This window comes from Bombina bombina, chromosome 6 (genome assembly GCF_027579735.1).
Source record: "Bombina bombina isolate aBomBom1 chromosome 6, aBomBom1.pri, whole genome shotgun sequence".
NCBI lineage: Eukaryota > Metazoa > Chordata > Amphibia > Anura > Bombinatoridae > Bombina > Bombina bombina.
The window spans coordinates 1,051,898,565-1,051,911,651 of NC_069504.1; the positions used below are offsets into that span (position 1 = coordinate 1,051,898,565).

At 42.0% G+C, this 13,087-nt stretch overlaps 1 protein-coding gene across 4 annotated transcripts in view; it reads left to right on the forward strand.

Moving 5' to 3' along the window:
- ERC1 (ELKS/RAB6-interacting/CAST family member 1) overlaps positions 1 to 13,087 on the forward strand; it is an 871,748-nt gene that overhangs the window by 663,440 nt on the left and 195,221 nt on the right. For all 4 annotated transcript variants that reach the window (XM_053718843.1, XM_053718844.1, XM_053718845.1 and 1 more), the window contains one exon: positions 9,549 to 9,696. In XM_053718843.1, coding sequence (XP_053574818.1) covers positions 9,549 to 9,696 — 148 coding nt within the window. The remainder of the gene's footprint in view (positions 1 to 9,548; positions 9,697 to 13,087) is intronic.

The window sequence follows — 13,087 nt, forward strand, 5'->3', positions numbered from 1 at the left end:
ATCTTGTTTTTTATGTGATTCAACCTGCTTATGTGTGGTGTTTATGGGGCTCGTGGTTGGAACATATTGAGGCCTTTGGAAGTGATGCGACCTTATGGTTGGGTGCGCTTTTTTGGATTATACGGTTCACCTTGTGGTCGGCATGGTTACGCTCCGTCTTCTATTTCCGCATTCCCGACTGTGTGACGAAGGAGAAATTTTAGAACACAGGGGTCTGGTCATAGGAGGTGGTGAGTGCCCCAGCCATTGTGGGTGTCAGGTGCCGTTTTTGTTTTACTTCTTTAGTCCATATTTGCATATCCTCTATCCAGTTATGGAGGATTCTGATGCTTAGACTGTTCAAATTTCAGATTCAGTTATGGAGGATTCTGATACTTTTAATTTCAGATTCTGTGTCCGGTGAAGAATCCGGATTGGCCTCGTTGACACATGTCAACCAGTTTTGTTCTGTATGCCATTTGAGAGCGCCTTGTTCCTCGGGCTCGGCTCCGGCGTCCTCCAAGAGGCGTGTTCCCTACCCCTCCATACTTCTTCACATGCGGGTAACCCAGTTTATGATTATTCCTCCATGCAGGGCAGAGTGTTCCCCCCGGAGGTTGCAGCACGTTTTCGCTTCCACATATTTTTGGCGATTATTCGTCTGCAGAGTCCAAACGATGTGCGTTTGTGCTCGTGCCCTATTGTCCCGGGTCTGCCACCTTGGGGAGGGCCTGTACAGTTCCCTGCGGGTGTAACTGTCCCTGAGTGCTGTGCCTTTTGTTATAGAGTGGCGCGCCTTCGCGTCTTTCTCAGACAGGTTTTCCAGTTATTAAATGATCCTATCCTTCTCGGATATGGAAATTTTCAGTCTGCTTCGAATGGTGCACCTCATTAGACATGTGGGGATGATGTAATCGCCTGACTGTTCTTTCTTGAATCATTCCCAGTTTTTTGGAAGATTAGGGCTCCGTTTGGCTGGTCCTGCGGTAGGCCTGTTTTTTTATTGGGCGTTAACCTACAGGGAGTGCAGAATTATTAGGCAAATGAGTATTTTGACCACATCATTCTCTTTATGCATGTTGTCTTACTCCAAGCTGTATAGGCTCGAAAGCCTACTACCAATTAAGCATATTAGGTGATGTGCATCTCTGTAATGAGAAGGGGTGTGGTCTAATGGCATCAACACCCTATATCAGGTGTGCATAATTATTAGGCAACTTCCTTTCCTTTGGCAAAATGGGTCAAAAGAAGGACTTGACAGGCTCAGAAAAGTAAAAAATAGTGAGATATCTTGCAGCACTCTTAAAATTGCAAAGCTTCTGAAGCGTGATCATCGAACAATCAAGCGTTTCATTCAAAATAGTCAACAGGGTCGCAAGAAGCGTGTGGAAAAACCAAGGTGCAAAATAACTGCCCATGAACTGAGAAAAGTCAAGCGTGCAGCTGCCAAGATGCCACTTGCCACCAGTTTGGCCATATTTCAGAGCTGCAACATCACTGGAGTGCCCAAAAGCACAAGGTGTGCAATACCCAGACACATGGCCAAGGTAAGAAAGGCTGAAAGACGACCACCACTGAACAAGACACACAAGCTGAAACGTCAAGACTGGGCCAAGAAATATCTCAAGACTGATTTTTCTAAGGTTTTATGGACTGATGAAATGAGAGTGAGTCTTGATGGGCCAGATGGATGGGCCCGTGGCTGGATTGGTAAAGGGCAGAGAGCTCCAGTCCGACTCAGACGCCAGCAAGGTGGAGGTGGAGTACTGGTTTGGGCTGGTATCATCAAAGATGAGCTTGTGGGGCCTTTTCGGGTTGAGGATGGAGTCAAGCTCAACTCCCAGTCCTACTGCCAGTTTCTGGAAGACACCTTCTTCAAGCAGTGGTACAGGAAGAAGTCTGCATCCTTCAAGAAAAATATGATTTTCATACAGGACAATGCTCCATCACACGCGTCCAAGTACTCCACAGCGTGGCTGGCAAGAATGGGTATAAAAGAAGAAAATCTAATGACATGGCCTCCTTGTTCACCTGATCTGAACCCCATTGAGAACCTGTGGTCCATCATCAAATGTGAGATTTACAAGGAGGGAAAACAGTACACCTCTCTGAACAGTGTCTGGGAGGCTGTGGTTGCTGCTGCACGCAATCTTGATGGTGAACAGATCAAAACACTGACAGAATCCATGGATGGCAGGCTTTTGAGTGTCCTTGCAAAGAAAGGTGGCTATATTGGTCACTGATTTGTTTTTGTTTTGTTTTTGAATGTCAGAAATGTATATTTGTGAATGTTGAGATGTTATATTGGTTTCACTGGTAAAAATAAATAATTGAAATGGGTATATATTTGCTTTTTGTTAAGTTGCCTAATAATTATGCACAGTAATAGTCACCTGCACACACAGATATCCCCCTAAAATAGCTATAACTAAAAACAAACTAAAAACTACTTCCAAAACTATTCAGCTTTGATATTAATGAGTTATTTGGGTTCATTGAGAACATGGTTGTTGTTCAATAATAAAATTAATCCTCAAAAATACAACTTGCCTAATAATTCTGCACTCCCTGTAGGGGTTGCCTTATATTTTCTTTTTATCCGATTAGGATGTCTTTTATTTTGTTTATTATTTTCCTTCGGGAATCTTAAACTGGGATCGATACTCTCTCTGCTACTTCTGTGGAAGTGTTTTTGGGTACATGTTACTCCTATGTTTGTCTGTTTTCCCTTCTTCCCCTCTGAAGGAGGATTTATGCAGCTTGATAGTTAGGTTTCTGCAGGCTGGTCCTGTTGGGTTCTGTTCTGTCTTGGGGCTGTTCAGACACGTGGTGCCGTTCTTATTGGCTGGTCCGGTCAAGGTGCCAAGTTCTCATGTTATCCTTTGTTTTTCATTCAACTAAGCATTCTAGAGGACCTGTGGGTCTTCAAGGCAGGAAGGATTGTCTCAGTCTTTATCGCCTTCAATTGGATGACTGGGTCAGTGGAGTTTCCGCTGCGTCATTTTCTATGGTATTATCGAATCCTAGAGTTCCTCTCCTACATGTTGGAGAGTTGGAGGGCTTAGCGCCTTCTTCCCGCCAAGTGAGCATTTTGGCCTTTTTCTTTTGAGGCTCGAAAATTGTCATTAGACTTGGTCCTCAGCAGCTAGTAGTTTGAAGAGTAGTTTGGCTGCCTTGCAGCGGTTGGGTTGCAGAATGTAACCAGCTGCAGCTATTGCACATCGACTGTGTACTGTCTAGCTGTTTTTCTGAGACTTTTTGGTCTTCCTTTGTGGTTTCCATGTTAGGTCTCCTTTTAGGGGCCTTGGAGATGTTTGTTCCCTGTTAGGGACACTGGGCGTGGTCTTCATGGGTTGGCTTGAGGTTCCTCCCGGAACTGGGGCTGGCTTGCGCCCCTTTCTCCTTGTGATCATCTGCTTGTATGGAGGTGATGTGGAGACTAGCCTTTGCTCGAGTGGTTTTGACTTTGAGGTATCCCCTTGCCTTATTGTCCTGAGGCTGTTAGTGAGTCTAAAAGCTCTAGCGTCGTACGACTTTTACCGCCTTGGCTCCTTGGAGAGTGGGACTTCGGCAAGAGGTGGTCTCTTCGAGTTGATCTGGATATTGCATTAGTATCCCCTATGGTCTGGGTTGTTATTCAGACGGGGTGTTAAGTTTGTGGGTATTGTTTGTCTAAACAATTGGGGGTTCGGACCTGTTCTCCCTGGGGCTTCTGGTTGCTGGGTTTCATTCAGCATTTTCCCTTGTGGATCCCGTTGTGGGTTGTTACCAGACCTTTAGGCTCCAGGGTTGGTTCGGGGTTCCCCAGTTCCTGGAAACTTGGTTTATGTCCTTTTACTCGGATTACTTGACCTGGTCTTGGTTTGCTCGTTGGGCTTGTATTGCACCTTAGGCGGTTTCCCTTGGTCAGCTTGCTGTAGTATCCATTGAATTCACTGCTCTGCAGGGGAATGGACTTGCAGTGTCACTGCTGCTACTATTCCACATTGGTTGCGTGTTAGCAGGCTAGTTTTTAGAAGAATCACTTTCAACAGGGCTTTTGAGTTGGGGATTGATCTCTCCTTTAACTTGTGGCTTGTGGAAAGTGCTACCTTTTAGCCCTTTTCCCCTTCTTTGGCGAGAGCTTAGTCTCCCTTTTATGGAGATGTGGTTTTTTTCTTAAGGCTTCTCCTGGTTCAGGAGATGGAACCTGCGAGTTTCCCTAGCTGAGAGGAATTTTCTCTCTGGGTTATGTTCCATTTGGAGTCTTGCTGGCTCCATGTCAAGATTAAGTTGGACCTTTTTGCTAGATCCTTTGGGTCTACGGTCCTGTTGTCTGTTTTAAGGAGTCGGGTTGTACCCGTGCTCTGTTGGATTGGCTGTAGCCATTCTTCCGCTCGTTTTTGACCTGCCGTTGCTGGGGCTGGCCCGGCTGGGAGTGGGTTCTGAGAGTCGTCATCTCCAGGATCTAGCTGGGCATAGTAGCTAGCTAGCTCCCTAAACTTACAAGCAGAGGGTCTAGGATTGCTCCACCTCGGGTTCGGGGTGTCACTTCTCTTTCTTGGGGGACCTCGTGGAGGTTATGATTCTTCCTTTTTTGGAAGACCTGTGGGTAGGTCTGGCGGGTTGGATTGCCTAGAATGTGCCCTCTGTATGGGAATTGTCTTTTGCAATCTGTTCTTTTGCTGGCCGTTTTTGTTCTCAGCAAGTATTCCCTGTGTCATTCTGATGATGGGGGCGTGTTCTTGACTCAAGTTTTTTCGTCTGGGTCTGTTACACATTTTTTTGTAGCGGAATACTTCAGTGTTCTAGGTTCGGACTATGTGAGGACTCCGTCTTCTGTTGTCTTTTGGTGCTTTTGCATAACGTTTGAGAGAAAGTTTTCTCTGTTTCTATGCCGGTCCTATACCTCCGATTTCCCTGCTCTAGGTGTAGTCTCCCCTTGTCTGTCGGGAACCATTTGGGCCCTTGTGAGCTGGGCTCGCTCTGGGGGTTTTTCCTTCAATAGATCTTGTGACCATTCATTTTTTTTTTCCTTCGGTTCTTCCTGGCCCTCTCCCTTTGTGTTCCCTTCTTTGGTGAGTGGGGAGGGACCGACTGTTGGGCGATGGTGTCTCCTGGAGGCCTGTTGGCTCAGTTGAGTCCGATTTTGCTTTCTCTAGCTAGGCTCTGGACTACCTGTGGGTCAGTGTCTTCAAAGTTTTCTCAGCTTCAGACGAAGCTGGGGTTTTTGTGGGGAGTGGTTTTAGGCTTGGTGCCCTCAGAATGGCCCGCCTATTGTACCCTCCCGTCTTGGAATTCAGTGTCCTCTATAGTTTGGGTATTGTTTTCCCAAAAGTAATGAATGCAGCTGTGGACTATTTCCATTTAAGAAGAAAAACATAAATTATGCTTACCTGATATTTTTCTTTTCTTCTGATAGAAAGAGTCCACAGCTCCCCACCTGTAATTTTTATGTGGGGCGCCCTTATTTTATTCTTCTGGCACCTTTCACCCTGATATTTCTTCTACTGTTCCTTGTTCCTTGGCAGAATGACTGGGGGATGAGGGGAGTGGGAGGAGTATTTAAGCCTTTTGGCTGGGGTGTCTTTGCCTCCTCCTGGTGGCCAGGTTCTTATTTCCCAAGAGTAATGAATGCAGCTGTGGACTCTTTCCATCAGAAGAAAAGAAAATTATCAGGTAAGCATAATTTATGTTTTTAGCCTTTGCATCACATCTATCTGAAAACGCTGTCCTTGAAGACTAACCCTTGTGGCCGCATTTATGAGCCTAGTGCCCACTGATATGAACTAGGAAATTGTTCTTTCCTCTTTTTGTCATATTCTCTCTAATTACCTATTAAACCTTGATTTAAGAATTTAACTTCCTGGATTTTTAACATTTGAGACTTTAAACAACTTTTTAATTTACTCCTATTATCAATGTTTCTTCGTTCTCTTGGTATCTTTATTTGAAAAAGCTGGATTGTAAGCTTAGGAGCTGTCCAATTTTTAGCTCAGCACCCTGGGTAGCGATTGCTGATATGTGGCTCCATTTAAATTGCATGCTGTATTCGCATCAGGAAAGAAAAAATGTGGGTTTAGTATCCCTTTAAACTCTGTATTCAAAGAACATGAAACAAAATATTTATTTTGCGATTCGGACACAACACACAGTTTTAAAAAGAACTTCTAATTTTATTATATTATTAAATCTGCCTTGTTCTTGTGTTGGTTGTAGTGGAGCATACCTAGGTAGATGGCATGCACATAGTTGGAGCAATACATGGAAGGAAACGCTGCTGCAATGCAGTGCTCTTACAAATGTAAAAGATAGTTTTTGCAAAACTACTGCTATCTAGTGCTTCAGACATGTGCATGCTCCTGAGTCTACCTACCTTCTTTTCAACAAAGGATACAGAGAACAAAGTAAATTTGATAATAGAAGTAAATTGGATTAATATTTGTAAACTGTATGATCTGTCTGAATCATGAAAGAATAATTTTGGGTTTTGTGTACCTTTTAATTAAACTTTTTTTGCTTATGGAAATATACTTCAACACAAACTGTTTTTCAATCAAATAATTAAAGCTGAAAACATAAAGTAGAGGATCATTTATAGCTATTAGCCAAAAATAATGGCAAGCCCTAATTGTTCACCAAGGCCTCTTCAGTGCATGTTTCTCTGTGTTGAATGTTTTTTTAATGCTTGGTAACTGCTCATGTACAGGTCATCTAGCTTGGGTCTCCCTTCTGAAGATACATAGAAAACATGGTAAATGGCTGCTGCACTCACAGACTGGATTTGTTACAAACCCCATGTCCTTGGCACCACTCATAGAAAAAACTAACCTGGAAAATCCTCAGGGTAGACTTAGGTGCACAATCCCAGACACGGGCAGTTTACAGGAGCGCCACAAATATGCCAAAAACTGCAAGAGAAGCTAGCAATCAATGTAGAATCAATTGCTTTTGAGATTAGTCAAGTATGGCTGGCTGCATTCTTTACTATTTATCAACATGATTAGTAAATATTATTCTACTTCTGTAGTCCTTCTGTACCTGCTGTGTCTGTTTTTATTTGAATATATTAGTCTGAGATAAGTGTCTTCATGAGTTGGCCAGGGGCTTGTTGTGCTGTTTATTTGTTTTGGTGTACATTTGTAGTTAAAGGGATAGTCTAGTCAACACTAAACTTTTATGATTAAGATAGAGCATGCAACTTTCTAATTTACTCCTATTATTTATTTTTCTTCGTTCTCTTGGTATCTTTATTTGAATATAAGCTTAGGAGCCGGACCATTTTTGGTTCAGCACCTGGGTAGCGCTTGCTGATAGGTGGCCAATCAGACACCACTCAGAAAGTGCTACCCAGGTTCTGAACCAAAAATGGACCAGCTCCTATACTTTGTTGCTTTTTTCAAATAAAGATACCAAGAGAACGAAGGAAATTTGATAATAGGAGTAATTTAGAAAGTTGCTTAGAATTGCTGCTCTACCTGAATCATGAAAGCTTAATTTTGACTAAACTATTCCTTTTAGGGAAAGCTTGCATGTTACACTGTAGCACTGTGCTTTAACAGGAACTTTTCACTGCAGGTGTTTGTTGTTTATATAATGCGTAAATTAGGCAGCTAAATTCCGGATACATTAGGAACTACCAATTATCAAGGGTAGCTTTGCTCTATCACCAAGATGAGGTCTAAGACAATATCCCGCCCTGACACGCCATTAAACAGGTTAATTAATTTATTTATGAATCACTGTCTGTGCAACATTAATTTAAAAAAAACCTGCTTTTGTGGGAAAAAAAGTGATTTTCCCACATTGCCCGGTATTTAAAAAAGCAAATGTTGTAACCTTCAAATGCCAAATCAAATAGGTGGTTTAGGCAATTTGCAGCATAAAACCTAGGTTGCATACTTTGCTTTTTGGCATTTTTAGAGACAAAGTAGATTTTTTTACATAAATGTCCCTTTAATGTGTGCTGTAGTAACTCCCTGCCAGCTTCCTCTATATTTTATCTGAAATATTCTGCTTTCTGATCAGGAACTTACTGTGTCTTGTGATATAACTAGAGGGTGTCTCAAGATTGTGCCATATTTCCATGTCAACCTGCAGTTTCTTCTGTAACAGTAATATACCCAGGAAGCAGACAGCAGCCAGGCCCATAGAGCCTGTTAACACTCCTCTAGCAGAGGTCAGACCTCCACTTAACATAGTTTATTTTCGAGTGCTTGGCCCTTATTTTTAGACACTTGATATGCTGCCTGTCTGCTCGCTGAGTGCTCCTTCCCTACCAGTCTCCTACTGCCCCATCCTTTGGGGATGCCTTCCCAGGGGTGGGGGATGGGTTTTGGTCATCAAGTTTACTGTAATAATGGGAAATAAGAGTGTTGCCGAATATATTGACTGACATTCCATTTTAAAAGAGAAGTATCTGATTAATCTAATCCTCCAATCTAAAGCAGTGTTCCTACCTTCATGGTGTTGAATGAGAATGTATGAACTACATAGTGGTCTTGTCTCAATGTATAGTCTTCCGTCTTGAAGGCTCTATTCCTTTTTATGTTACTGAAGCTTTGTTTTATCAGTGGCGTCACTAGGGTTGGTGTCACCCGGTGCGGTAAGTCATGGTGTCACTCCCCCCCCCCCCCCAGAAAGCAGACACACACAAAAACACAGGCAAACACACATACAAACACTCAGACACACTTAAACACATACTCAGATGCACACACAAACACTCGGAAACACACTCAGACACACACACAAAAACACTGAGACACACAAAAACTCAGACACACACATACAAAATATGTAAACTGCACTGCATTAATTAGGAAGCTCATGCCTAGAGCTGCTCCCTGGCTCAGCAGAACATCAAATGAAAGATAAACAGAGCACTCTAAAATAAATCACTGAAGAAAAGGTTTAGGCACGCAAACTATGAAAATTCTGCTCTCTGACTCTGTTCCAAGTCTGTCAGTGCACAGCCCTGGGCCGCATGTCACTGAGCAGTGAGCACAGATAGGCAGGCAGGTTTAAGCTAGCAGCGCAACTTTGCAAGCCCCACGGCACACCCACAACATTCATAGTGAAATTGGGCAGAGGAGGAGCAAAGTACAAACAAGCAAAAGCAGCCGGGAAAACTATTTGTTGAAATTGCAGCACTGGCTCAAGGGGCAAAAAAATTGTGTGTCTACAACTTCCCCAGTCCCACTAATGTGCACAAATTCCAGCCTCTAATAAAATAATCTATGCATCTCAACATTGTATTTCTTTGAATTTCAATAAAAAAAATTTTTTTTTTGGTGTCACCCGGGTGCGGCCCGCCCCCCCCCCCGCTAGTGACGCCACTGTGTTTTATATTTTAGAGTGGAATCTCTTTGAGATACATAAATGCTGTATATCTGCTACTGTCATATTCTCTACCAAAACAAATCTGACACAAAACCTGCATTCTACACAGATTTGCACCTAATTAGAGTGTATTTCTGTGTTGAGAATTTATTGGGATGTATCAATAATGCTATGAAATAAGAAGCAGGTATTCCTATCTCCTGTATCACCACATTCTCAGTGCCTCCTCTTGATTTTCTCATCTGTAGGCAGGAAGCTCTTCTAGCTGCCATCAGTGAAAAAGATGCCAATATTGCTCTGCTAGAGCTTTCCTCTTCTAAGAAGAAGAAAACCCAAGATGAAGTGGCGTCTCTGAAAAGAGAGAAAGACCGCCTGGTACAGCAGCTAAAGCAACAGGTAAGACATCTCCACTTCTTGTAGCCTTTTAGTGTATCTTCTGCTGACATCACCAGAGAACTGGAATTTTATAATAGATCCTATTACATATCACAGTCTGGTAGGATGTACTGTATGTGCGTGTGTATGTGTATATATATATATATATATATATATATATATATATATATATATATATATATATGTATGTATGTATGTATGTATGGAAATCAGGAGACAATACTGAATTTATTCAGTGACGTTTCGGGGAATACACACCTTCATCAGACCAGAGTACATAGAATGAAGCAAACATTTATACTGTTCCATAAGACCCTCCCCCAGTGTGAAATTGCGCCAAAATTGTTGCCATGGCAACCACCAAGTGTCAACAAACCCCATACAAATGAAAAACAAATGAATTAAGAAAACAAAATATACCACAATATACCAAATAAGTGAACATTGCAACCATGTACATATACAGAGCAAGTGGGAATCATAATGCAAACGGTAGATACAATTAAAGATCAAACAGAATATCAATAGAGAAAAGTATTCAGCATAGATAGATGTTATGGATGGGCAGCAGTTAACAGGACCAATGAGCAATGCTTAGATTAAACATTTCATTACAGGCTTATACTGAGCAAGCAATATATACATATACAGGGCATACTATCCCCATCATACAGGCAGGTAGACAAGATAGCGGAACGACTATAAGTAGAAATCACACTGCAGGCATACATTAGCATACGTTAGCAGGGGGTGTCCAAGGTATATGTATGGGGCTTATCTCATTAGTATCAATGTAGCGCTGGCAGGAAGAGGGGCTATCAAGGCACATGAACATGGAGTAACCAGTAAAACACTCTATGCATACAGATAAGGAGAAGATAAATACCTGATGGATTTAGAGGGATATAGCTCCGCGGAGAGTTGTGTGTGTTACCGGAGATACAATAAGCTTGGAGTACTGCACATGCGTATCGCAATTAAGCAACGCCCCTAAGGCTATCGCTATGTGAAAGTTAATTGGTTAGAGGAGACAAGCGCCTATGTTGTCAACAGGCAACAAACAGCTAAAGACAGCAGCAAGAGCAGCTGGAAAAGAGATCACTGGATACGCATAGCCAGAGATTGTAAGGAACACCCTTACACGGTGTAAAAATTCATATGGGGAAAGTAAAAATAACTCATATGGGGAAAGTAAAAATAACTCATATGGGGAAAGTAAAAATAACTCATATGGGGAAAGTAAAAATAACTGATCTGCTATATATAGCACAGACACAGTCCCTAACACGGTCAAATGCAGGAATATTGAGCTAATCAATAGTTGGTAGATCCATTAGCACTGGATGGTAAACGGAAGAATTAATCAAGGGGGCATATTGTACAGAAGAGTACATGCACAGTGGATAAAAAAGTACATGTATAGTATATCAAAAAAGCAAATTTTGAGTTTACAAAAAGCCAAATTTGATTAAAAAATAAACAATTAACCTATTGTATTAAAACAAGGGTGGAAAAAGGCACACACAACACAACTCAAGGGATCGCTATGTATACTCCAAATGCATAAAAAATACACAAAAGATATATATAAGATATAGTATGCGGTCATATCCAAATGTCCAATGGCTAAATACACAATGTAAGGCAACCTCCGTTATATGACACACCAAAGAAATGTTTAAACAGGTATTCATATAAACAAACCCAATAGATAGCAGGTATATACATAGACATAGAATTCAATGTCAAATGCCCACGTTTGGGTCTTAAGGATGAAACCAGGTAATCAATGTCCACAATATCCAAAAGCAATGGAGAACATCAGAAAGTCAAAAAATAAGTCAAATGATAAGTAAACCACAATTGTTTCTGTGAACTAATCACAGAGAGTAAACACAGTGTTTACAGGGAACAAAAAGGTGGTACCTGTGTCTTCTGATGTCACAAGAAGCAATGCCAGTCGATACTCATGTTAAGGCCGTGTGGGTGGACTGTGTTCAATTTATAAATCCATTCAGCCTCTCTACGGAGTAGTAGCTTGTCACGGTCCCCCCCGCGGTTTAGCGGTGGGATGTGGTCAATCAGCTTGAACCTAAGATCAGATACCGTGTGGCCCATCTCCAAAAAGTGCCTGGCAACGGGTTGGTCACTCTTCCCCTTATCGATGGCTGCTCGTATGGCACTTCTGTGATTCGCCATCCTATTTTTTATGTCATCAGAAGTTTTTCCACTGTAGAATAAACCACAATTGCAGTTTAGCATGTATATCACATATTGGTGGTACACTTAAGGTAATGTTTAATTTTAAACAACTCATTCGTGTGAGGATGTCGGAATTGACTGCCTTGGAGCATTGAATTGCATGTCACACAACTGGGGCACTTGAATGATCCTTTTTTAGTTGGTCGGGTTTTTTTACTGTAACTGTTAATGTGGTCAGTTTTCATCAGTATGTCTTTTAAATTCCTCCCTCTCTTGTAACCAATTCTTGGAGGGCCATACCCATGGTATGGTAATGATGCATCTGATTCAATTATGTCCCATTTCTCTTTCAATGTCATACCCAGTGTCCTTGTGTCTGGGGAGTAAGTAGTGATGAAATTCATTCTGGTCTTGGGGTCCACACTCGTCCTGTTCTCTGTGATATCCTTTCTAGCTTTCTTAATCAGTTCATTATTATAGCCCCTGTTCCGGAACCTTTCCTCCATTTCATTCAGCTGGGTGTTCCTTCTGATGTCAGAAGAGTTATTTCTTGTAACCCGTAGTAGCTGCGCTTTTGGAATAGCTCGTATAAGAGATCTAGGGTGGAAGCTGGAGGCATGCAGCAGTGTATTACGGTCAGTTTCTTTCTTAAACAGGGTTGTACCCAGGCCAGAGTCTTCTTTATAGATTCTTAGATCAAAAAAATCTACTTCGTTGTAGCTTGACACCTCTTTCAGTTTCACCTGGTCACCCATTGTATTCAGGTTTCTCACCCATTCCTGGAATGATTCTGTAGTACCTCTCCACACCACGATGATGTCATCAATGTACCTTTTATAAAAAAGTACCTGTTCATGTTCATATACCTTGAAGACATTCTCCTCCATGTGTTCCATAAAGAGATTTGCGAAGGCCTGGGCCATATTGGAGCCCATCGCCGTTCCCATCAACTGGAGGTAAAATCTCTTCTCAAATTTGAAATAGTTCATCTTCAGGCATAGAGCTAGTAAATCAATGATGAACCCAACCGGGGGTCCAATGTAGGGATGTTTTTCCAGACTACGTCTTACGATATCCATACCCATTTCATGAGGTATAATAGTGTAAAGACTTGCTACATCCAAACTAGCCAGAACATCACCTGGTAGTATTTCGGTTAGTGCAGCTAGGTCTTTAATTAATGCAGTGG